Source organism: Anser cygnoides, chromosome 22, assembly GCF_040182565.1.
Source record: "Anser cygnoides isolate HZ-2024a breed goose chromosome 22, Taihu_goose_T2T_genome, whole genome shotgun sequence".
NCBI lineage: Eukaryota > Metazoa > Chordata > Aves > Anseriformes > Anatidae > Anser > Anser cygnoides.
The window spans coordinates 2975695-3001214 of record NC_089894.1 but is presented as its reverse complement, the minus strand read 5'-3'; the positions used below and the strand labels follow the sequence as shown (position 1 = coordinate 3001214).

At 55.5% G+C, this 25520-nt stretch overlaps 2 protein-coding genes across 10 annotated transcripts in view; both read right to left on the bottom strand.

Annotated features, from left to right (window-relative positions):
• Positions 1-1170: 1170 nt before the first annotated feature.
• Positions 1171-6123, bottom strand: CD79B (CD79b molecule). Its single transcript, XM_013198180.3, has 6 exons — positions 5949-6123; positions 4314-4367; positions 3370-3681; positions 2759-2877; positions 2414-2455; positions 1171-2099 (listed from the first exon to the last, which is right to left on the bottom strand). Exons 1-6 carry the CDS (start codon positions 6013-6015, stop codon positions 2001-2003), a joined length of 693 nt encoding a protein of 230 aa, XP_013053634.1. The 5' UTR covers positions 6016-6123; the 3' UTR covers positions 1171-2000.
• Positions 6124-8295: 2172 nt separating this feature from the next.
• The window catches only part of SCN4A (sodium voltage-gated channel alpha subunit 4), a 46273-nt gene continuing 29048 nt past the window's right edge, over positions 8296-25520 (bottom strand). For 6 of the 9 annotated variants that reach the window (XM_066981626.1, XM_066981624.1, XM_066981623.1 and 3 more), the window contains exons 16-26: positions 22956-23396; positions 18599-18728; positions 18175-18329; positions 17069-17242; positions 16619-16741; positions 16070-16348; positions 14670-14723; positions 13314-13451; positions 12669-12773; positions 11693-11963; positions 8296-11252 (exon numbers count right to left, since the gene is read on the bottom strand). In XM_066981626.1, coding sequence (XP_066837727.1) covers positions 10060-11252; positions 11693-11963; positions 12669-12773; positions 13314-13451; positions 14670-14723; positions 16070-16348; positions 16619-16741; positions 17069-17242; positions 18175-18329; positions 18599-18728; positions 22956-23396 — 3063 coding nt within the window. In that variant the 3' untranslated portion in view covers positions 8296-10059. The remainder of the gene's footprint in view (positions 11253-11692; positions 11964-12668; positions 12774-13313; positions 13452-14669; positions 14724-16069; positions 16349-16618; positions 16742-17068; positions 17243-18174; positions 18330-18598; positions 18729-22955; positions 23397-25520) is intronic. The other 3 variants (XM_013198182.3, XM_048047788.2, XR_010826254.1) reach the window with 2 other exon arrangements.

Sequence of the window (25520 nt, the reverse complement as noted above, 5' to 3'; positions counted from 1 at the left end):
CTGCTTTTGACATTGCTTCCTCTCCAGATGCAAACAGCAAATTCTCTGTCTTTCGTGTGATTCGGTTAAGTCAGTTGAGTGAGTTGTTTACACAGAGCTGAGAAACCAGTTGGGAATTGGGAAGGCCGGGAAATTTGCCTTCCTCTCCCATTTTGTAACTGAAAACAAGGCATGGAGGGATGAGCCTTGCTAGTCCTAAAATCTTGGCAAACATGGAAACCAGGAATTCATTTCCCTCACTGTGAGTACTCCTTCAGTTAATCAAATTTACAAGACACGTTTAAGTAACATTTAAATACATGTATATGTAGCCAGTTTAGGATAGCTTATTTAACTAATAAAAAACAACCTTAAAATGCTGTTTTTTTGCTATTTAGATTGAATCCCAGTTTTCCATTAAGCTGATTTACCAGTAAACAAGAACCAGCCTGTTCCCTATTTGCCCGTAATTTTACTCTAGCTTTTTTTGTTGGCTGTCCATGACTTGGGGAGGTCTCATCTTTCAGCCTCACAGTTGTTGTCACCCCCCTGATGCCCGTCACCCTGGTGTCCTGCCTTGTCCAGCTTCGTACTGTCAAACCCACCGTGATGGGCTCCCCATGCCTTTGGGGACCCCCCCGGCAGTGAAAGCCCCGGTGTTGTGTGCCCAACCAGCCCTGAGCCCCATCACCCGCACGCCTGCTGCTGCCGTGCCAAAACGGTTTTTATTAACAGAACCAATTAGTGCCGTTCTGCTCCTCTCCAGATGTTTTCTAGCTTTTCTTGCAAGAGCAGATGTAGCTGGAGCAGAGCTCAGCTCTTTGCTCCTGGCATTGGGCCCTGTTCCTCCTGCTTCGGTTCCTGGCGGTGGTTTTTGTCTCGTCCCAGGCTCAGCACTGACGTCTTGGGGCCGCAGTGGTCCCCCCGTGAGTGCTCAGCCGGCGCTTCCAGCAGAGCCCACGGCTGCTCTTGACTTCACATCCCTGCCTGCGCTTGGGGCCCTGAAGGGGTGAAATTTGGTTTCCAGCTGCCTGAGCGGAACCCACAGAAAGCTGCTCCTTGTTCCCAGACATCCCACAGACCCTGGCACCAGGGTTATGGTGGGGTGGCACCAGGACGTGGCACCAGGACACCCCTGGATCAGGCACGGCAAGACGCAGCTTGGATGCCTGGAACGGGAGGTGCAGGATGTGAATTTACCCATTACCTTTATTACGGCTTGAAAAAGCAGTCGTACACCTGTGTCCCACACTTTAAATCTTTCCCATAGGTTCTGAGGTTGCACTTGTCCCTCACCAAGGGGACGTCCTTCTGACACAGGCCAGCTCTTGCCTGGTGAGGAGCAAGCCCTGTGCAAGACCCTCCAGGTGGGGGCTGCCTCCCCAGCCTTTCTGTAGTCTTTGGAGAGAACGAGGCACTTTCAAAGGATCTTCCAGCTTGTACAACTTCCAGCTTGGCCTGCTGGGCACGTCTATGGCTCGAGAGCTAAACAGTGGCCCCAAATCTACTTATAGCACCCCCATGGTGCTGCTCACCTTGGCTCCACTGCCAGGAGTACAGGGCCCACAGCGGGGTCTCACAGCCCACAAGGGTCCTTGCAGCATGGGGAGTGATCAAGCGTGGTCCTCTCCTTCCAGGAGGTGGTGGGGACAGAGGAGTCCCAGCACCCAGCACCGTACTGCCATTGTGGTGGCCACGCAGGAGCTCAGAGCGTGATGTGGGGCTGCCTGGGGATCGGGGCTGCTGGCGACCAGGGGGCTGGGGTTGGCTCCTAATATCTACATGGGCTTTAGGGGTTCAGCAGCGGGGCAGTAAGAGCAGCAGCCAGGGCAGGACAGTCTTGGGGGGTGCAGTGAGCACCGAAGGGCAGCGAGACTCGAGCTCTGCGCAGGGCTGCTGGAGGCGGCTGAAGGTCCGTGGTGGCAGATCGGGACCCGGGTGCCTGTCCCCACGGGGCACTGGCGCGGTGCTGGCAGGGAGCGGTGCCACCGGTGCCGGCCTGGCGGTGGGTGTGGGACCCCTCACTCCTCCCCTGGGTGCTCCCCGACCGTCCATTTGGCCTTCACGTCACGGAAAGGAGTGATGTCCTCGTAGGTGGCCATCTGCTCCACCTCCAGACCCTGCGCCGAGAGGAAGGAGGTTGAGACACAGGAGGGGGACCCCCAAGTGGGGACCCATCTCCAGAGTGCTCCCCCAGGGATCAGGGCAGCTTCTGGAAGGGGAGATGGAGACAGATGGGTGAATGTGCTTAGAGCTTGGCTTGGGGTCTACAAGCTGCTCTATGGCCAAGGAGCAGCAACCACTTCGGAGGAACGTGCCCTGTGTGCCCTGCGAGGGCTGCTGTACCTAGCAGGCACCCAGCAAGGGCATAACTGGCTGTTTCAAGGCTCAGACTGATATTACAGAGGTATTTCTATAATTAATTGAGCATTACCTCATAGGTGTGGTCCTCGTCAGGGCTCTCTTTGCCTTCACCCTATAGAGAGGAGAGTCACAGGTTGGGTGTCACCAGCACTCCCACAATAGCTGGTGCAGCCTGCGCTGGGATCCTCCACCCCTCTCCCAAGGCCAGGCCCCACGGCCTCCACAGGCAAATCTGGACAGTCCCCCCACTCCACTTCAGGTGCTTTTTTCAGGTAGCCATGTCCCCAAACCTGGTCCTTGCCCATCCTGGCCCCAGCAGTGCCCTCGCTGCCCTGCCCAGGACACGGGGCACTGCTGTGAGCACTGCGGCGGTGGAGCCGGGGACGTCCCCGCTGCTGGTGATGCTGCCACTCACTTTGTCTAGGAAGAGGAGCATGGGGACGCTGATGAAGACAACCAGCAGGACGGACTGGATGATGATGATGGCGTCTTTCAGGGTGTTCCTGCTCTGGATCTGCTGGATGTTGCTGTGACCTGGGAGCAGCAGCACAGAGAGAGCCCTGAGCCCCGTCTCCATGCCAGGCTCCCAGGGAACAGGGACGAGCTCGGCATGACCACAGGTTTGTGTCAGAGCAGGGAAAGGGACTGGGGTGGTGTCTCTTGGAAGGGACCAGGGCATTGCAACCCCCCGAGGCTGGCAGCAGGGACCAGTTCTGGAATGGGACACCCTGGAAAAGACCCACCACTGACCAGAACTGGGAAAAATGGGATTTTTTAGGGCAATGCACTCCCTGGGATGCATTTATATGGGATGGACATGCCAAGGCAAACCTGGGGGGTTGTCTCGCACACAAAGAAACATCTGCCATGTGGTGGAGCACCTACGGTTGTGTCTGAAGGGGTTCCACCAGCACGGGAAAGGTGGGTGCCAGGAGTGTGATGTGGGCTTCACGTGGAGGGGGGACGCAGGAAAAGTGCGTGGAGGTCACACACCAGCGGTGGAGGTGACAGGGGGCTCCCACTCACCCATGACTCTGAGCTCCGTCCCGCACATGTGCGGCCGCTTGTTCTCCGATGTGAGGTTCTTCCTGTCGCACACGTAGATGCCGTTGTCCTCGTATCTGATCCTGAAGATGGTGAAGTTAATGAAGTTTTCTTTCCTCTTGACGCTGAAGCGGGAGGTGCTCTGGTCCATCACATAGATCTGATCGCTGTCCTCCAATGTCTTGTACCACTGCATGCTCTGGGGCTCTTGGGTGTAGCAGATGAAGGTGATGGGTGTGTTCCTCTTGGCAGCCACGTAGCGCGGGTGCTGGTTCAGCTTTCGGCACCCATTGCCTGCCAGGGGACAAGGATGGGCACGTAAAGCCAACGTGCTTGTAATGGAAACCCATTTTTTGTGGAAGTGACTTCACTGGGACACTTCTTTTGCTGCTCCCACCCATCTCTATATACATATGCCTTCTTAGCCCCAGCTTGGCTCCCAGATTACAGCCTGCACTGGCATGCATCACAGAGCCTTTGCCAAGACCCCCAGTTGGCTTCCCTCCCCATCACTTCTACTTTTTTTTTCATTTTGCTCAAATTTGTGTTTTGCCTGTTTTCACATCCCAGAGCTGGGACTTGTTTGGGTGGCAGAGCTCATGCTCAGCATCCTGGGGGTGGGAATGGCACAAGCGTTGTGTGCACAAGCCCATCACCTCTATCACCTGGTCCCGAGCCATGGCCCGATCACCCAATGCACTCTGCAAATGCTTAGTTAAAATGCTCACGTCCTTAGGAAAGACAAAACGGATCCGGCTTTGCAGAGGGAGAGCAGGGGAGGGAGATGCCCCGGAGGAGGTTGCAGCCTGGGAAGGGCTCTGGGGACATCTGTGGCTCTGCTGGGGCTGGCAGCCTCATGGCACAGCCAGAGGGTTGGGAGGGACCCTGGGGACACAGGGAAGAGCCCAGTGGGTCTGAGATGTTACCTGTGCTGTTACTGGTGCTGTTCCCGGTGCTGTTCCCGACTGCTGAGATCCCACCTGCAAGACAGGAGAAGGGGCCTGAGACGCTGGCCAAGGGCTCCTGTAGGAGAAGCCCACTGAGGACATCCCAGATGGGACGGCACGCACTGTGGGTCCTTCACACCCTCCCCATATGGGGCAGCGAGCTCAGGAGCATCAACCAGACCCCACTCAGAGGCCATTTGAGCACAAACCCTCCTATTTCCACCCCATCTCCTGAATTAAGTAAGCTGCTTTCTGGTTGACAACCCCGTGAAACCTGCCTTTGCTATTAAAATGGGCTGGGCCGGGCGAGGAGCGCGCTGCCCCGTGGGTGCCCAGTTCCTCTTGCTGCAGCTGGGCAGGAAGCACCAGCCCTGTTTGCCGCGCCGCTTCAGCGCCCAGCTCCGTCCGCTCGGGGAGCGTTCGCCAAGCCCTGCTGCAGGGCAGCTGGCATGGAGGTGGGGGCTGCACCACCTCCAGTGTGCTGGGGCTGCTGCAGAGCCCCCCAGAAGAAGAGAATAATAATAAGAAGAACAAGAAGCCAATTCCCCAGCCTGAGCTTTGCCCCGCACTTTGCTGCCCCGCTGCAGACCTTCCCGCCCCGATGAGCAGCGTGGTGGGGACTTGCTGGCTCCAGAGACTTGCCTGGGACCAGGCTGCCCAGTTTGTCTCCAGTGCCTGCCCCCCTGCAGACAAATTCTCCCTTCTGGCCTCGTCTCATTTTACAATGCAGAGATGCCCCTTGTCCAGCCTGTGTGCTGGGTTCCTGTCCCTGCCACCTGCAGCTGGGGCTTCGCTCTCTGAGTTCTGCTGCTGTTTCTGAATGACGACCAAGCTGGCTCCTCACCTTGCAGCCCTCAGACCCTCCAAAGGCAAGATTTCCATTGCATCCACAAGCAGCTCAAGCTTTCCCCACCTTCTCTGAAGCCACCCTGAGAGTAAGGATGAACCCTTGCCACATCAAATCTGCGCGGTGGCTACCCAACAGCAGCCCTTTACATGATTTTCCCCCAAGGGCACACGTTCCTCAGCCTGAAGACGAGGGTGGGGGCTGCTGCAGGGTTTGTGGGTGCCCCTGCATCAAGGATGGGGAGGAAGGGGACGGGAGCCATGTCCTGGGTTGAAAGGCTGCTTCTCCATGGGGATTCAAAGGGAACGGCATAGGGATGTTCACACTGACCCCCCAGGTCAACCCCAAAAGCCTTTTTCCTCCCATTTCTCCTCCACTCTTGGACACGCAGCCCTGTGGAGTAAAGGCAGGTGGCTTGGCCCTGGCCTCAGTGATGTGCTGACCCCAGCTTGTGCCCATCCTCCAGCCTCCAAGAACAATAAATGGTGAAGAAAACCCTTCTTTCCTGCCACCACAGCCATGAATGCTCTGCACCCACTCGGCACCCGGCTCCCCAGTTCCTTGGTCCCAGCTGCCCACCAGCTCCTGCGCCCTGTCCCAGCCCCGGGCTGGCTTTGTGCAAAAGCTCATAACCTGCAAAGTTTAAATTATTTAAAGCCAGATGTGGATGGAGTCCCTCAATGCACAAGGCAAGGGACACATGCCAGTGTGCATGCTTTCTTGCTCCTTCAACCCTCTACAATGCAAAGCCCGCGCTGAATGCCTACCTGCAGCCAGGGCCATCAGCCAGAGGTTTGCCTGGAGCACCCAGAGCCTCCTGCAGAAATCAGCCATTTTTTCACCACAAACAACAGGGAAGCATCCAGTCGCTGACCCTTGCTTCTGCAAAAACACCACGGCTGCTCCAACCAGCTTGGCCTTTGCACCTAAAAATGGCAAAGCTGCTGCTATGCAAGACGGCGTCTTTCCTGCTCATGTAAATCGGATGCGGTGGGGACTTTCCCTGGGGCTGGTTTTGAATGCGGCGCAGACGCTGGGGCGGCTGTTGCTGTGCCCGCCCTTGCCTTGTCCAGCCTCGTGTCCTCGGGCCGTGCTTGCCATGGCAGAGTTATTTGAGGGAGGGGACCGAGGCCGGTGGCTCTGCACCCCCAGTGGAGGTGAGCCTGTCCGTGGAGCGCTCGCCAACTCCATGCCCGGGCTGGCAGAGGTGCAGCGCAGGGAGGGGGTGCTGGCACCAGCACGGCTCCGTGCCACAGGGCAGGGGATGGGGTTACCCCAGGCGAGGCAGGATCACACCCCAGCTCCCTAACAGCACGGGCTCTGCCCTGCAGGAGATGGGGAACGAAGCCACAGGCAGTGGTGGAGGCTGGACCAGTGGCTGCGAGGTCAGAGCAGCACATGAAGTGCGGGAAGGAGGCAGGTTGTGGGTTTCTCCTGCTCGCTGCAGATTTGGTGGCATCGGTGCACAGCCCCTGTCCCCAGCACCCCAAAGTGTCCCCAGGGCTGCCCATCCAGGTAAGGGTGAAGCCTAGACAGGATGTCCAAGACACAGAGCCCCCTCCTTGGGTGATCACCATGCCTGGTCCTTCTCTGCAGCACAGTTGCCATGACCGAGACCCTTCCTCCTGCGTCCTTTGGGCACAGCCACCACAAGTGGCACCCAAGCTGTGCCCTGGCCCCATCTCTCTGGCACATAGGTGCAGTTCCCCCTCACACTGTGCCACAGCGCCTCTCCAACCGCCGTGCTCTGCAAACTACGGGTGAGCACTGAACTGTAACTCCATCTGAAAAACACCTTGGGGTACTTTTGCCAGCCGGGTTGGTCCCCAGAGCCCGGCTTTGTCTTCTTGGGGCCTCCCCAAACCTTCACTTTCTGCAGGTCGTTTCTTTTTTGCTGTTTCTGAGCATCCGGCAGCTGCTGGGAGCCAGCCCAAGTCTCACCTTGTGTGCAAGGGGGTGTGAGCCGAGCAAGAGCAGAAATAAAGGTTTCCAGAGAAATTGTGGCCCCGGGGAAAGAGATGATGGGAGAGGTGCCTTCTTGCAGCAGAGCAGCCAGGCTGTGCCATGCATGGAGCTGTACGCTGGGGCTAAAGTGTCAGCACCCTTGGTATTACTGCTAAAACTCAGCCTGGCTGTGATGTCCTGGCAAGCCAGCAGTGATGGAGATACCCAAGGGCTGGGACAGCACAGGAAGCACAGGAGAGATTTGGTAATCAGCCCCTGGGGCTGGATATAGGAGCTGCAATGAGCAATGCAAGGAAGGCCAGCAGCTGCTCCCCGGGCTGGAGGTGCCTGGGAGAGACCTGATGGTCCCATAGGAAGGTCCTGTGTCCCCACAGGGGGTGGTGGGATGAGCACAGGGCACAGCTGAGCCAGGGCCAGGCAGCTGCACCCTTCACCAGCCCATTCTTATTCATGGTGGCTTGTGTTTCACTGCTGTCCTTCCTGCCACCGCAGGGGGACGGGGACACGGGGGCTGTGCCACCTCCTCCCTCCATCCTGCTGCCTGCGTGGGTGCTGTGATGCATCCCACTTGAATTACACCAGCCCTGGCACGAGCTGTTCTAGGGAGAGAGAAAACAACGGTGAGGCCGTGCCATGGCCCCTGGGGACACCAGCAGGTCCTGGAGGTTACTCCCAGCTCAGATTCTGGCCACGCATCAGCACAGAAACGTTCTTCACCCGCTGCTGCCTCCTCCGCGTGATGCTGACCTGCTCCCTGGCAGCCAGTGGGGCAGGTTTGGCTCCACAGAGCCCAGTATCGGGCACCTCCTCCAAGCCCTCCCTTCTTCTTGGCTGAAGCGACAGCGGCGTCTCCTATAGCTGGGGCTTATTGCTGGGGGAAGCAGCAAGGAGCCCATGGGACACATCCACGAGCAGAGCAGAAGCTCTGGAGACTGGGCTGGAGGTGCTGGGGGGAGCTTTCATCTCGGGAGGTCTCTTGATCAGAACGGGACCCCACTGGGGGTCCTGCAGAGGATGGTGCGTCCAGAGGCTCCCTGGAGGGAGCAGGTATTTATGACTGGGGCAGGTGCTTTCCCCCTCCCAGTGGTATGGAAAACACTTCCTCCCCTAACACACATCAACACATTTGGTATTGTAATAATTGACCATTTACGGTTGTTTATTTTAAGAAATGTACAAAGAAAAAGGGCTTTAGCTCACACAAACTCTGCTCTTTGGCATTTTTCCATCACCGACGACATGTACGTACAAGCAGCATTGATCGTGAACCACAACCTGGGCTGGAAAGAGCTGTGCCATGGATGCTTCCCATGCAAAGGCACTTTAAAGCAGCATGCCACACCGTAAGAAGCTCAGGCTCCTGTTCCAGGGAGCGTCACCCTATGCACATGGAAATGGAAGCACAACGTGGTGTGATGCAGTGGGCAGAGCAGCCCCGGCTCTGCCGCCTGGCCAAAAGCACATGGACGCAAGCGAGCTCCGTGGGGTGCCATAAGGCATCTGCAACGGCTCTGAGCCAAAACCAGCCCAAGGGAGAAGATATAATATTAATAATTAAAAACAAAACAAAACAGAAGAGAAGAAAAAAAGACAGACCCTTTGGCTTCAAGCAGCAGCCCTTGTTTTAACTGGAAGTTTTGGTTAGTGGTTTTTTTGATCTTAAGAGTGTTTTCCCTTTTGTAGAAAGAAGGCAGTCCAGAGATTAACCGGGGTCCTTTTGCTCATTTTACTCCATTTTCTTTCCTTTTGGCCACCTATGGGAGCAATGACAGGACCTTCCCCTGGGAGAGCCCCTCTCCGTGGGATGTTTCCAGCTGCAGAGACAGTTCCGGAGCCCTGACCGAGGGAAGGACACCCTGCCTGAGTATTGGGTAATTTGGAGAATTTACACCCACCTGCCACCCCTCCCGAGCGTTTCTGGGTAGGAGCATTCATTGTGTTAAGGCCCCGGTGCTTGGTAGCTGATGGGGTTTATGGGACCCCATTGAGCGACTCAATGCAAAGACCACTCCCCACTCCCCGGGGACATGTCTCATTAGCTAAGGCTAGTTTCCGCTTGATGTGGGGCTCGAAGAAAAGTGCTCAAGGTGTTTTTTTGTTACAGGGAACTCCTGGAGGAGGTTCTCCAAATGCTACCTCTGTCCATCGCTTTCCTGCCACAAAATCTGGATGGAACGGGAAAACAGAAGAGAAGCATGAATATACAGTTTACATTCGTACCATGGAGACCTGAATGATTTATGATTTCAATGTATATTCAGAGACCTTTAAAATCTGATATTTAACCCTGAGAACATATCTGTAGATGCTTTGTTTTGGCTATGCAAACAAATCTTTAAGACATAATTGCACTTTCTCTGTATATAACAAAAATCCATAAAGCTTATTAAAATATCCAAAAGAAAGGTGCTACTTTAAGACATTGGAGATTTTTTTGTTCACAAAACCTTTCTGTAATTATTCTTAATATTATTTCACTTGGCTCATCTTTCACTGGTTACTTGGCTGCACTCTGGAAGAATAATAGGAAGAAAATATCTTCATTGTGAAATAACATTAATAAACAATTACTTTAAGTAAAAGGACAACCATCCTCATTTGTTAATGTCCGAAAAACATCATTATCATGATTAGATCATTTCAAAACTAAAATGTTTCTCTTTCACCAACAATAGAGAGATTTCACATTTCAATCTCATAAGAAAAATATTAAGCCCTTTGCAAGTGCAGTGAGCTACAAAAACCAGGATCAGTAAGAGATCCTGCTCAGAAAGTTAAGGTGTCTGCTTGAAATATCTGAAATTAGCTCAACATCTGAGATCTATTGATCTGAACATGGAAGATTTCTGAAGAGGAGATACAAATGGAGTCTTTTCAGGCTGGGTGATGCCACCAGATGGAAATCACTCCCCGTTACACAAGCGACTCCTTCACAACGCGTTTCCCATCCCACACTTTCATTTCACCGGGAGCATCTTGAGTCTCTGAGCTTGGCACAGGTGTAAGGCTGAAGGCTGGGGCTGTCTCCAAGTCTGTCCCACTGTTCCCGTACATCTCATGCATTTTGGTTGCGATCAGACCTTCCTTCTCGGGCGCGTCCCCTCTCAGGGCGTCTTCGTCCTTACTGTGCCTGTACATGTAGGAGGCCTGCTTCACTGAGCGCCTCAGGAGGTACCTCCGGAAAGCCCTTTGGATTTTTGTAGCACACACTTCCTCGTGCTTCCTTTTCAGAGTGGTGGTGATGGGTTCGTAGGAAACCTTTGAGGGGTTCGCGGCCATGAACTTCTCCTCCATGGTGGCCTTCAAAGCATCCATCTCTCCCGAGTCTCCCAGCACTTCCTTTGTCAGGGCAAAGAGGATATCCAGACAGTGGATTTTGTCCCCAGCAACCATCGGTAGATCCATAGTGATCAGCTTGATCTTGTTTGGTTTAGGAATTTTGAGCGGCTCCTGCAAAGTGTCCACGAAGTCAGACAAGGTGCTGTACGCGATGAACTGGGTGGCATCCGGGTCAAACTTCTCCCATGTTTCATAAAACATTTCAAAATCATCTTCACAGAGTGGCTCGCTGCTCTCCTCCGTGGCCACATTGAAATTCTCCAGGATGATGGCAATGTACATGTTCACCACAATAAGAAAGGAAATGATGATGTAGCTGCAGAAGAAGAAGATGCCGATGGATGGATTGCCGCAGTTCCCTTTTACTGAACTGCCAGGGTTCTCCAGTTCGGGGTCGCAGTCGGGGGGGCCGCTGTTGAGGATGGGGCTGAGCAGACCATCCCATCCGGCCGATGTGGTGATCTGGAAGAGGCAGATGATGCTGTTCCCAAAAGTTTCAAAGTTGAAGATGTCATCGATCCCTGCCTCTTTCTTTACGTAGGCGAAGTTGGACATCCCAAAGATGGAGTAGATGAACATGACGAGGAACAGCAGGAGGCCGATGTTGAAGAGGGCAGGCAGGGACATCATCAGAGCAAACAGGAGAGTCCGGATGCCTTTTGCTCCTCGGATCAGCCGGAGGACACGGCCAATCCTCGCCAGCCTGATGACCCTGAAGAGCGTGGGTGATACGAAGTACTTCTCTATGATGTCTGAGAGGACAATACCTGCAAAGGGATGAAAAAGAAGTGAGTTTGCTGTGCTCTGCAGCTGACACAGGGGGGCCAGGTGGAGCTTCTCCATCATCTACCAGGGCTGGGATGAGGCCAGCCCCAAGCGCACGCAGTTCTCTCGGCTCCTCCGGCAGTAAAGGGAACATATTCAAATCTCTGAGTGCAGAGCCAAAGATTAAACAGTGCTGCTGCTCTGCTTCTGCAGTGCAGCCATGAAACATTGAGACAGAGGGAGTGGAACACATCTCCTGCTCCTCACCCTGCCTTGGTGGCACAGGGTGGCCTTGCATCCCTCTTGTCCCAGGGTCCCTTCACCCTGCTCAAAGGTGTGGGCACGGGGGGTTGGCTGGTGATGGCTGCGATCGGACAGACCATTTCTACTCTTTGTTACCCAGTGGGGTCCCCGAGGAACTGGTAGAGCCTCCAGGGCTTACCTGCAATGGAGAGGATGACCACCACAAAGTCAAATATGTTCCAGCCGATAGTGAAGTAGTAGTAGCGCAAGGCGAACATTTTTAGCACACACTCTCCAGTGAAGATGACGATGAAGACCAGGTTGATTTTGTAGAGGATGTCTGTTTTGAGCTGGCTTTGATCATCTGTTTCGACCATCATGGTCACCATGTTAAGACAAATCAGGATCATGATGGTTATGTCAAACACTTGCTTGGTAACAAAGTCAAACACCATCCCTTGAAACTTGTTCTGCCGTGGGGGCCGTGGGGGCAATGATGGAGAACCAGAGATGAGGTGGGAACATGGAACAGACCCACAGAAAACAAAGACACAACAGAAAGAGAAGAAGGAACCATATTTAACAGTGTGCAGGAAATCTCAGGGTCACAGCCCCTACGTGGGTCTCAGCCCAAACCGCGGGAGGAAAACACCCGGCGCCTCGCAGGATGAGGCCAGGCTGGTGACACTGTGGGTGAGGTGTGGGCACAGGGCTGTTGTTTTCCAAGTATACCCAATGCTAATGCATCAGAGCAAAAAAGAACACACGGGAAAAGACCTCACTTGATCTGGGCCACCAAGAAGCCCAAGTCACAACTGTGTATGTATTGACTGGACCAGTTTCCCTTCTAGGAGCATTGAGGTTTCGCTGACTCTAACTCATTTGTGAGAGAGGAACTAGGAGAAAAACCTGATCCCTATGAAAGGGATCCCCCTCTTGCCCTTGCCAGCAGACCCAGGGCTGAAGAACAGATCCAGGCAGGGTTGCCTGAGGTGAACCTCTCCTGAAGCCCCAGCCCTTACAAAGATCCTGTCTGAGGAGATAAAGGGGGAACCAGGATTTGGCTCTTTGTGCTGGCAAATGCTCTACTCCAGACCTTTCTTGTTCACTTGGAACAGTCGGTGGCTTGAGGCACTCCCTCCCCACTGTGCTCCAAGGAGGTTAACCCAACGTACCGAGGGCCTGGGGATGGGCTTCTGGGGTTTCTTGGAGCCAAGCTTCTTCATGGCGTTATAGTATTTCTTCTGCTCTTCCGTCATGAAGATGTCTTTACCTCCAAAGTATAAAAGGAATCGCCACAGTTAGCCTTGGGGACTCACATCTTCCCACCAAACATCCCTGACCATGCCCTGCTCCTTCCCACCATGCATCCCCAGCTGGGCTTTGCTCACTGTGCTGACTCAGCGAAACCTGCTTCCTCCCCCTGCTGACAGCACCTATGGGTGCTAAACCCAGCGCTGTGGTTTCCTCCTGCTGAGGCAAGATGACGGCACTGGGGAAGCACCTGGTGCATCAAGCAGGGCACCCCGTGCCCTAGCGGCGCTCACCCTAGCTCCGTGTTCCCAGATCCTGTGAGCTCAGAACTTGCTTGGTGCGAGCAACACGTGCTGCATTACGCACTCTCTGCCCCCGCATTTGTCCCATGTTATTTGCTTCAAAACAGCTCAGAAATTTTCATTTTCAGAAGTTCAGTCTTTCCCCAACGCATGGAAAAATGACGAGAAAGGGTCGCGGTGGGAAAAGGAAAGATGCTGCTCCCCTCTCTCCTGGACCAGGGCTCCAGGAGGCAGAGGTGGCTGCGGGACCCAGAAAATACTTATCTTTTTCTTCTGCTGGTTGAAGTTGTCAATGATGACACCGATGAAGAGGTTCAGGGTAAAAAAGGCACCAAAGATGATGAAGATGACGAAGTAGATGTACATGTACAGGTTGATCTCGTACGATGGCTGTTCTTCAATCTGGCCAGGAGAGATGGGAAATCAGAGATGAGTACATGACACTAACTCTCCCCCAAAAGCATGTCCCCAAGCCCCTGGTCCAGGGGCCACCATATCCTGACAAAGCATGTGGTGGCTGCTGCAAAGCCTTTGGCAGATGCTGGCTGGGTTGTGTGGTCCCCAGGGGAGCAGGCACCAGCTGGGCTGAGGACAAGGATGTCCGGAGCCCTGTGCTGGGGAATAGGAAGGCTGCACAGGACAGGGCTGATATTGATGAGCAAATTGGGCTTCTTCCCAACTGTCAACTTTCCAAGGGCTGAAATACAGCCAAAAGGGGAAAGGAGAGGTGGTTTAATTCACATCATGCCAGCACCCGGGGGTGACACAGCCTGGCAGCCTGAGGAGGGTTTTCCAACCCTCCTCATCTCAATGGGTGTCATTTAATTCTGCTAATATTTGAGCCGAGACGTCCCTAGGTGTCACAACTGACTTCCCCAATTTCAAGGCAAGCTCCTGGCAGAGGAGAGCACATTTTCTCCCGTATCAGCTTTATGGCTGGGTGCTTGGCAGCTGCAGCCGGGGTGAGCAGAGCGGCTGTTTCTGAAGCTAAAAAAAGGCAGTGAAAACAATGTGCTCGGGGTGTGGGTGTGCGGGGCTGACCCTCAGTGGGGCACGGGCGAGTCTGCTGTGCTCCCTTAGAGAAAGGCAGGAAATTCCTCCCTCAGTATCAGCCCATGGCCATGGTCAGGGGTGGTGCAGGGACACATCTGGGGATGGATCACAGCACAAACATGAAACTCTTCGGAACACTTTTTTTTTTTTGGATATATATATATCACTGTCTCCAGGACGGGATAAGTTCTTCGAGCTGGAGGAGCACACAGAGGACGTCACACAGAGCTGTAGGTGCAGTATGGGGATTTTGGACCGCGAAGCTGAAGCTGGGCGCAGCCGCAGCTGTAGGGTGGGCTGGGAGCCTGGCGCAGGGACCGGGGTGCAGCTGGGATGGCGGCTGGGATGCAGGTGACAATGACATGGGTGGCAGAAGGCTCTGGGAGGGACACAACCGACTGCCCTCTTTGAAGCTGCAGACCTTGGCAGGGGGACTTTTTTGGGGGGGGGGTTCTCCACTCTTTGGCCCATGACCCAGCTGAAGCCCCGGCCAGCTGGGTGGAACCAGCCCTATGGGATGGGTGACACTTGGTGCTGGCAGTGAGATGTCCGTGTTTATCCCCTCACCTCACGCGAGTCCACGGCGGCATACATGATGTCCATCCAGCCTTTGAAGGTTGCCTGCAGGGACAGAGAGAGGAGTGGGCTCACCAGGAGGCAGCTGGGGCTACGGGGGGTGTGGAAGGCACTGAGCACACACTTGGGGCTTAGGTTGGGGTTTGGCTCCATGCATGGAGCTGCTGCTGCACCACAGGCGGCTCCTCAGGGGGAATGGCAGAAGGACCACGTGCTGCATCCACAAGAAACACACATCCATGCAGAAGTACTGAAGTTGACACAGGTGCATGCACACCTATGGGCATATAAGCTCCATTCTGTGGCTGAGGTTACCAATGACTTCCTAAAGCACCACATCAAAAGAGGCTGGGAAAAAGCAGCTGTGGACTCTTTTCTCCCTAAAATAATGAATTGCCCCAATTTTCCTGGCTGCTGCTTTCCTTCTCCCCGGACGAGTGCCACCTCCATAAATCCTGCCTTCTGTCTTGCTGCCTCTGATGGCTGGTGGACCCCCATCCTAGCGAGGTGAAGGTACACTGTGTATTTACAGGCTTTTGCTGCTGATTTGCTAAGCAAAAAGCCTGAACATCTTGTTTCCTGAGTCTGATGGAACAACAAACCTTGAAGAGGAAGCTAAATTTATAGGTGGTTAATCAGTTTGGGTTCACTTTGGTTCTGCAACCACCAGTTCCCCTGGATCCAGTGGGAGTAACCCCAGTCCACCCAATAACAGAGCCCACACCTATATTTTTATTAAAATTGTGGTGAGCAGTTCCCCTTCTGCTTGCCTTGCTCAGCTGCAGTGGGTTCAGTGGAAGCACGGCTGCATTCGTCCACTGCCCTGCAGCCAACACACACATGCTCTTTTTCCAATCGTCATCTTCCTCATGCAAAACTCTTGCAGCCTGTGACTGTAACAGACCTAACTGTAGCAAGGGGAACATCTCCCTGCCAGGAATCTGTTAGGCTGCAAAATTGGATTGGGAGTCTGGAGTTTAGAGAGCCTGAGAGGTGGATTGGGCAGATGGGAGGCTTTGTTGGCTCCAACTCCCCTGCATTATGTCATATTCCTTTTCCAAATAATGGTGCTTTAAAACTCTCTTGCCTCCTTGCTCCTGCATCCCCTGCTGTGGAGGACTTCCTGCAGCTCCAGGCTTGGTGCTACACTCATTCATCCACAACAGTTCCCTGGTGACAACTACCTTTTCCCCTCCCATCTTCTATCTTCCCCCTTTCCTCCTTGACTCTGCAGGTTTTTGGGGTTAAATACCAACTCCGGAACTAAGCAGCAGCCAAGAAACCCATCCTGGGCATCAGGGGAGCACCTCATTTTAACCCTGATGCTACTCACGCTGCCCTGCTAAGACAACGTGCTGCTTGGAGGGACAGCAGTTGCTTTCTGTACGTACCACCTGCAGCAAGGACAGGTATCCCAAGCCCACGTTGTCGAAGTTGACCTTGACATTGACCCATCTGACCTCGTTGGTGTGGAGGAGAGCCATGCAGTCACTCTTATTGTTCACCACACTGATTTCAAAGAGTTCCCCCGAGGTGGTGTTTATGCATCGGTAGTACTTCCCCGCAAAGAGGTTCACCCCCATGATGCTGAATATCAGCCAGAAGATGAGGCAGACCAGCAGAACGTTCATGATGGAGGGGATGGCGCCCAGCAAGGCGTTCACCACCACCTGCATGGAGAGAAACAACCATGGAGGCCCTGGCCAAGGAGCCAGGTTGGCAGCCAGGTGGCCCTGCACCTCTGTGTCCCAGCCTTATCCTCCCCTGCAGCACCGAGCGGGCTCAGGCTGGGCCAAGGGTATTTAGCATCGACCCCACTGATCTGGAGACCTTTGGAAATTGTCTGGGATGGGTTCCCAATGTGGGTGACCAGCCAGGGCCTAGCTCTGCTGACCGGTGCTGCATCATGCAGCCGTGTTGGAGCATGAAGAGGCACCTACCCGCATCCCTTCAAATCTGGACAGGGCGCGCAGCGGTCTCAGGGCCCTCAGTGTCCGCAGGGACTTGATGGCTCCCAGCTCGGAGTATCCCAGCCAGTTTGCTGTCAGGCTGATAATAGAAACCTGGAAGGAGCAGCCCAAGGAGTTATCAGCACCTCAGATGGAAACAGCGGGGAGGAACTGAACCCCATCTGTGCGCCCCTGCCCTTCTCTCCCTCCCCAACACCCCCCTCAGGCCGGTGTCATCATGTTGTCTTGGGACACAGGGACTGACATTGAGTCCCCAGGTCTCTGGTGACCAGGCCACCCCAAGGAGGTCCCTGCCTCTTGGGTGGAGGTGGTGAGGGACACAGAAATGGCCTGCTGTGTCACAGAGCTTTCAGAGCTTTTCAGAGCTTTTTTTTAACCCCCCTGGCTAAGTGTGATCCTGCAGGCACTCGTTGCACTTACATCGACGATGAGGAAATCCAGCCAGCACCACGCGTTGGTGAAGTAAACCTTGAAGCCGTAGGCCACCCACTTGAGCAACATCTCGATGACGAAGACGTAGGAGAAGACTTTGTCAGCGTACTCCAGGATGGTGCGTATCACCCGTCGCTGTTCAATGTAGACGTCCTCAAAAGCCTGGAAGAGGCGCGGAGCTACGTGACAGTCGTTCTTCCACTAGACCCGCTGCCTAGCTCGGTGCAGCCATGGCCACAGTGCATCATCCCTGCTTTCCTGGGGCAGCCTGAAGAGTTGAGAGCCTCGCTACAGGTGGCATTTACAGACCAACATGGGGTCTAATTCTTGTTTGCAGGTTCTTGGTGGCTATGTGGAGCAGGGTTTTTCCTGGAGCAAAGCTGTGCTGAAGCAAATGTCCAGCTGCACCTAATTCCCAACAGTCTCCATGTGAATCAAAAGCCAGGACACCTACCCGCACCTTTGGGTGCCCAGGTAGTTTTGGAAATTCTCTTAGGAGTTTGGGTTCCTGATGTGTCCACGTGGCATGTAAAGTGTGAGCAGAGGTAGGGGCACGGTGACCAGGTGCTGCACAGCTGCTTCAGCACAACTTTCGATTCCCGCACAGCTACAGCCTCAGCTGGCCCCAGACTGCACGTCAGAGCATGGTGCGGACACGTGAAGTGCACCTGAAGGCACGTCCAGTCCCTCTGCTCGCCTTCCCTCTCTCCTTATCCCCAGCCCTGCAGAGGGATTGGTCTCCCCATCAGCTCCGTGCATTTACAGGGGCAGCTGAGCTACGCCCAGCCCAAACACTCAGGGAGGACCTAACGGCCAACGTACAGCTTTTTAGTGAGGTCATTGCAAATGGAGACCCAGGTGCTGGGAAAGCACACCCGTCAGCAGCTGAAAGTGCTGAACAGCAAAATAATAATCATCAATTATCCATAAAGCATCTCCTGCCAGTCAGTTATGGAGGCAGCAAAGTGATGAGCCATCCACATCAAGCTAAGCTGAAGGTGCAGATGGTTCGCAGCTGAGATTAAGGGTGGGAGGAGAAGCTGCAGGGAGTTGCTGCAGAGCAAAGACGGGGTGAACGGTGGGGTGGGACCTACCAGCGCCCCGCTGCTGAGGAGGATCATGAAGACGATGAAGGTCTCGAACCAGTCATGCTCAACGATGCGGAAGCAGGTTTTCCGGACGTTCCACCAGACCTTCCCTCTCTCGCTGGTGATGTCCACGTAGAGGCAGGGAAACCTCTTCACGCAAGCTGGAGATGGGGACAGAGAGCCTGGGTTGCCTCTCCACCAGAGAGAAGTTTTTTGTGCTTTTACTGATGCTTTAACCCCTCCCAGGTGGAGGCTGGGGAAGGACCCTGCTGGGCATGGGGACGCCCACCCACAAGGGCAGGAGAATTGGAAGCTTGGGTTGAGCTAGGCGAGCCCTAGAGCTGTGACACTGCAAGCACTGGTTTGCAACAACCCCTCCATGCCCACCACCCCCTCTCCATGGAGTGCCCAGCTCTGCTCGATCCCTCACCTTCGGTGAAGCACTCCTCAGGCTCGCTGCTGTCCTCAGCCTCTTCTGCCTCCGCCTCCTCCTCCGGCGGTGGCGGCTTGTAATCCACGGTGCTGCACAGAGACGAGGCATTGTCGCTGGAGAGGGGGTTCTGCAAAGAGGAGGATTTGGGCTGGGCAGTGGTGCCCACGGGCTGCCTCCAGCCCCTTCAGAGGCCAGGCAGGGCCAGGGGCTGCTCCATGGGCGGTGCATTGGGAACAGACTTGGTAGGCGCGGGGGATGCCCCGGTAGGGCTTTGCGCCCTCCTCCCATGGGGACAGACCCCACGTGGGGCCACAATAACACTTTCCCAGTGGGACAAGCAGACGTGCTGAATCCTCTGGCATGGAAACAACCACACAGACACCGTGTGGCATTGTGTTGGACATTGGATTTTTTTGGGGGAGGGGGGCACCACACTGTCAGTGCAGACCTCAGCCCTTTTCCTGCTGGGGGCAAAACACGCTGTGGTTCCCAGCGCGACGAGCAGCGACCAGAGCTCCCTGCCCCCAGAAGCAGGTGACGGCTCCTCCAAGCGTGTCCCCGGCTGCAGGGACAGGCACCGTCACAGCCGCCGCCTGCACCGGCCATGCGGAGAGAGCTCGTCCTTGCTACCACAAGCGATTAATTCCCTTTGACTCATTTTCTACAAATTTCATCTTTATCGTGGAGGTGTTTCTAAAGCTTTCCAAGTTTTTGGAGCAGGCTCTGCACCCCCAGCACATTCTTGGCTGATTCCCCAAAGAGCGAGCCCCCAGCTTTCATGAGCCTTTGCAGTAGATTTAAATCCAACACAAAGAGAAAGGAGCTACCCGACATCGGGCTTTTATGGGAATAGGATGGATTTGTCCACCTGAGTGCAGGTGAGGTGCCAGGAGTCACTGAGGGAGCCTGCCCAAGGGTTTGGGAGCCTTTTGTGGGGGCCTTTGCTCAGAGGCAGCTCCAAGTCCCTTTCCTACGAAAACAGCACAGAGCGGGGCCGTGGGATCAGCCAGAGCTGAGAGCCTTGGAGCATCTGTGACGCGTGAGCTCGCAGGAGCTTCACTTTTCATCTAGGTTCAGAGGAGCCAGAAGCCCCCTGTGCCCAGTCGCCCTCACATCACTGCCATCTCCCATCCCCTTGTGCCACCATCTCGGGCTGCTTTCACCACCTCCTCCCCGTGCCCCGACCCGACGCACGCTCTGCCAGGTGTCCCTGTCCCAGTGGGCCTGCGGAAGCCCAGCTGGCCATCGTGGCACGTCTCTCGCGTCCCGCTGGCGTGGCCGATGCCGGAGGGCTCGTAGGCTGAGGTTCACCCAAGTTCAAAGCCTGCATCCCAAATAGCTCCCGCCTGCTCCATCCCGCCATACCACTCGGCTTGGCTGTCTTCCCAGACACCACTCAGCATGGCCCGGAGGGGCTGATAACGAGAGAAAACCTTGGCAAACCCTCGGAAATTTTTTCTTTTTTCTTTTTCAGAGGAAACTTTGTGCAGCACGTGCAGGAGGAGCAGATTTCCAGACCTGCCCTGCCTGGGAGCAACCAGAACCCAGAAGACCTTGGATGGGGATGGCACAGGGAGGAACGCAGGACGGTATTGGCTTGCGTGGAGGGAGATGATCCTTCCCTGAGGTATCTCGTGCTTTCAGTAGCACATAAAGGAGCTGCTCCCTTCTCCACCAGGCCAGGGCACACACCCAGATGATGCTGGGGTAATTTGAAGCACCGTCATCACCAGCAGACCCAGGGGCCATGGTCACAGCTCTAGGAGCAAGCGTTGCTCCGGGGCACCCTTGCAGTTGGAGTACTGCGTGCTGGGGACACACAAGGCACTGCCTCAAGGAGCAGCACAGAGCAGCAGCAGTGGCACCAGGTGGCATCTGGTGGCTCTGTGGGAGCAGGGGGCAGCTCCCTGCTGGGGCTGGGGAGCAGAGGAGGGGCAGGGGGATTAGGAGGCCTCGGCAGGGAGCCAGACAAGCTGTGACCCCGGGGAAGGACAGACAGAAAGCATCCGCCTCCAGGACAGACCTTGCAAGGGCACGAGGTGGGGCGGCACCAGCCCAGCAGCTCCGGAGGCTGGGGAAAGGTGCCCAAGAGGTGCACCGCAGGCTCCTGTAACCCAGCAGCTCCGGGACCTCTGGTGCCCGGGGCAGGTCCTGTGGCAGGGACTAGGGTGCCCGTGCTGCTCCCACTGCGTGGTCCCCAAACCCACCCCTTCTGACAGCCCCACCACGTGCCTGCATCCAACAGGCTTGCAGGGCTATTTCTGTCCCACACCCCGTACAACACCTCCAGCCCAGCGGGGTGTTTCACCAGCATCCACGGCTTTCCCATCCTTTTCCTGCACACAAGTGCTGCACACCCTGTGACCCCGCTAATTTGCGGTACTTGAGGATCCTCCTGCTCTGGCACCACAGCCCAGAGCATCCCACGAGACGTCCCCCTGCCCAGAAGCACGGGGCTCCAAGGCAAAAAGCACCCAAGGAGAGCCCTGAGCTGCGGCACGGACTCTGCACAGTCCTAGCACACCACCACTGCTGTCCCTGTCCCCTCACTGCAGACAATAAATCAGCTCAAAGAGGCAGGAGCACTCGAGGAGAGCAGCTGCCACTGCCTTGCTGCTGCTGCTTCACCCTGAAAAATATCTTTGTCTCGGAGAGGAGCTGCTGTTGAAGGGAGAGAACATTTATCAGTATTTTCTGAGCACTCCCAGCTTGTTGTAGTCACCAGCAGCCATGTCCCCAGCACGAGGTGGTGTGTCGGGCTTTGGCTCCATCTGGAGCTGATCAATGGCATGTGAACACAGCGAACTAGCAGCCTCTTCCCCGAGGCCCAGAGCTCCTATCCCAGAGCTAATTAGTGCCTGATTTGTAGTTACTAGGCAGTCATTTCTGGTGCTGCCTGCCAGCCTGTGTCCCCTCCTGCCCGTTGAGGCAGGGGATGCGATGTTTGTGCATCCCCCTGGCTTGCACCCTCGCCACTATTTGACTGAATTTCTCCACCAAAACCAGCACAGATGACGGGATAAGCTGGTATTTGGTGGCTGCAGGTGGCAGTTTGTCCCCTGCACACAGTGAGCAGCCCGGGGTGGCTCTCAAAACATCAGCCCTGGGATGCTGGAGCTCTGCTGGGACCCCTCTGGTAGCCACACACAGAGGCTTTTCCCCAGCTTCTGGGTCACACATCATGGTGGTGAGGAACTGAGGTCCCTGGGGACCCCATGGGCCAGACTGGGAGCGTCCCCCTGCTATGGTCAGGCTGGTGTTAACAGCATCACCTCTGTACAATGCGACCGCACTTCTAGTGCGCTATGGAATGGCCTGCGTGTACGGGGGGGGGGGTGTGGTGGGGTGGGATGTGCTACTAGATTGGACTTATAATAGGAAAAATGGGGGGAGAAACACCAGTTTTCAGGCCTCCTGCTTGTAACGTTAATGGGAATGACAACAGCAGCTCCCTTGCCCAAGGAGCTCTGGCAGGTTTGTCCCTTCTGAGCGCACCAGAGCAGAACAATTTCAACAGCTCACAGCCAGCCACAGCCCTTCCTGCCGCCTTCCCCCTGCAGCTCCCACTGCCGAAAACACCCCCTTCTTCCCAGCTGAAAACAAATAGCAAGGATTCGCCTCTGCATGCAAACCCCTCTCCCTTCCTGGATCGATGAGGTTGCTCCTCTCCACCACGACATCTCCACTGCCCTGCATTTCCCCAGGTTTTTGGTGCAACATCATGGCAAGCAGCGATTTCCCCTCAGAACACCAGCTCCATTAGCATGCCTGCTGTTGTTTTCCTAAATTTCTTGTCTCAGCTCCCTCTCATCCCCCCCCGGAGTACCAAGGCGACCGGCATCCCACAAGCCCTGACAGCCCTCACTGCGCCTCGATGCCCACATCAGCTGTCTCGTCAGCTTTCAATGCGAAATGCATTGCTTCATGTTCACTCGTGCTAAGCTTCGTCTGGTTTCGTACCCTCCCTGATGATGTTTTCAGAGGCATTAGCAGTGGATCCAATGTTAGTGCCATCAGCATATTTCCTGGCATCAAATTCCTCTTGGACATCTTTAACCCCAAACCGAGTGCTTTGACGCTTGCACCCATCCCATGGGGTGCAGGAGGACCCCTGGTGTTTGCAACAACTCTGTATCCTGACCCAAACCAGCCCAAACCTCAAACCTCTGCTTGGACACCCCCCCCCCCCCCAATCTCATGCTAGGAAACGGAGAGCTCTTTTTTGCTGAAACACCCCAGGTTTGGCCTATGTCATACCAGATGTCATATTGTGGAAAAGTGAAAAGTAACCAAAAATGGCACCGCTCCGTGGGCAGCACAAGGTCAGTTTTGGAGCTGGAGCCCTGCCACCCACCTTTCTCACCTTGGCATCCTCGGTGTCAGACTGGGTGCTCGTCTCCTCCTCATAGAGGTCGGACTCCTCCGAGGCAATGGGGACCTGCACCGTCAGGTTGGGGTTGTTAATGAAATTCATGTGGTCCAGTTCGTCCATGAACAAATACTCCTTCCCAGTGACTCCATCCATGTTCTCCGACTTGGGCTCCTGGCCAGTGTCCACGTGGTTCAGTGCAGAGTTGTCCCCCTTGCTGGGCTCCTGCTCTTCCTCTGGGGCCACCTTCTTCCCCTTCCACAGCCTGCGGAGCAGCATGAGGACAGAGCTCTTTACGAAGTCGATCCCCCTGGTGATTCTGCCGATAGCAATCTGCAAGTTGTTCATCTCGCCGTCATCGTCTGACGCTGCCAGGCTGTCGGCACTGAAGGAGCTCAGCAGCAAAGCTAAGAACAGGTTCAGCACCTGGAGGGGATAAAAGCAAACACCAGCGATGACATCCATCCCCGCAGACTGGAGCAGCAGAGACCAGCGATGGCCACGGAGAAGCCGCCTTCACCGAGCCTCTTGCTGGGACGCCCTCCCTCTGTTGCCCACCTCTGGGGGCCGCAGAGATGCTGACCCCATCTCCTGGAGAACAGAGGCATGGCCCAGCTCCTGCTTGCTCCTCCTTGGGGTGCAATGATCCCTCCGATCCATTTGCAAGCATGTCCCGTGCCTGTCACTGCTTTGGCCCTTCGCAAACGACCTCCATGTGGGTCTCCCAGGGCGTCCCTCCATCCACTCGTCTCTTCACTGGTCCCCACATGGGACCCAAGCCCATGGTGCCCACCACCAGCCGGGAAGCAGCTCAGCTCTGCTCCTTCTCTCTCTGGGGAGAAACCTCCTGCTTATTGCCCTCCAACTGCAATTCTTCCTCTGCTCTTTGCTACTCTGGTAGCTTGGATGCCCAGCAAGCTGCTGAGGGCCTCCAGCACCCTGAAGCCACATCCGTAACCTCGTCCCTTTCTACCAGCTCCCCACAGGGAGCAGCATTTCATCACCTCCCGGAAGCAATCGCAACGCACAATCTCTCGCCAAGCCTGGGCTCCCTCCTGCTGCCCCCAGCTCTCTCCCACCACACCATGACGGAAACGTGCCCAGACCCCAGGGCACCTCAGCGCTGACGCCATGGGCCGGCTCGCGGTGTGCTAGGCACCCAGAGCAGCACACGAGGATGGAGCAGGATGGGCTCTCTGCAGGGCATGGGCGCATCGGCAGGACCCAGAAACATGCTCGCTGTGCAGAGCGGCCACAGGGCCAAGCCCACAGCTGTCAGTGTTTGTGCCTTTTTGTGCCAGCAGCGTATCTGAGAAGGGAATTAGCTGCTATTCAAGGTCACTGCTGTTTTCACATGGCTCATACCATATGACTTAAACCGCATCTTTAAATAAATCCCCAGTATCCCATCAGTTTAATACTCATGTTAGGTACCAATTACAGCTAATAGTTTCTGTTGGCTCTGCCTTTTTGGACAGGAGTCTGTTACCTTGTCACCTGACGGACTTCCTCCCTTTTCCCTTAATAACTCCAAAGGAAATGCTCTAAGTGTCATTAACAGTAAAGGACGAGTGGCTGCTGCCTTATTGCTCCGGAGGGGAAAGGGGGGAAGAAACATCCCCCCCCCCTGCAGCCGGGATGCTGGAGGGGCTGCGCGGGACAGGCTCCAGCACTTGGAAATACCTGAGACGTGGCCAGGAGAGCCTGGCAGAGGGGGGGAAGCACTGTGGGTGGCTGTGGGTTGTGCTTCTCCAATTCGCTTTAAATGAAACCCATGCTGCAGCCCAGAGTGGAGCTGCAAAGCTTGCCCTAAAGCTGGGGTGCGAGCTCAGGGAGGGCTACACCTCCCCAGCCCCACGTCTCCTCCAGAAGAGCCTCCTGGAAGAGCGCATGGGCTGCCCTGCTCCCAAATCTGCCTCCAGAATGGGAAAGGTCTCCAGGACATCCTTGGGGAGGGTCTCCAGGGAGCCTGGCTGGGATTCCCATCTCCTGCAACCCTTGTAAACTGTCCTGGAGATGCTCCTGCTGGTCACGGGTGATTTCCAGCCTGGTTCAGCATTGCAACACAAATAAATGGGGTCCCCTGAGGAAGGCATGGCCATTCCCTGCTGCAGGGCCACACGCTGCATCCACCTGGCCTCACCCAGCCTAGACCCCAGCACAACCCATGCTGTTGCAGGGGCCAGCTCCAAGCCCCAAACACACTGCATGAGCCAGGGAAGCAACACAACACCCAAATCCCAACTTTCTGTCCTCAAAAGTGGGACGCTCCATGCTGCCCTGCCCTGATCCAAGCCACCGAGGAGGAGGGGGGTGGTCTGGGTTTTCCCTGGAGCTGCTTTCACCCATCCAGGGCCAGAGCAGCCATGCACCGTGCTCAGGGAGGCGTCAGCAGCTCCCCGGGCAGATAGTTTTTCAAAGCAAATTCCAAAGGGCTTACACAACCCCGGCAAGTAATAGGAGCGATTCGGCAAGCCGCCGCGCTTCCCTCCCCTGCCTTGCTCCTTAAGAAGGGAGCGCGGGGCCCACGCAGCCTGCAAAACAAGCTTC

Excerpts from the sequence above, each read along its gene's own strand:
- CD79B (XM_013198180.3), bottom strand. The coding sequence starts at position 6,015 with ATGGCTGATTTCTGCAGGAGGCTCTGGGTGCTCCAGGCAAACCTCTGG. Across the intron at positions 4,368-5,948 it reads GCTGATGGCCCTGGCTGCAG|GTGGGATCTCAGCAGTCGGG; the intron begins GTAGGCATTCAG and ends CCTGTCTTGCAG. Across the intron at positions 3,682-4,313 it reads CAGCACCAGTAACAGCACAG|GCAATGGGTGCCGAAAGCTG; the intron begins GTAACATCTCAG and ends GTCCCCTGGCAG.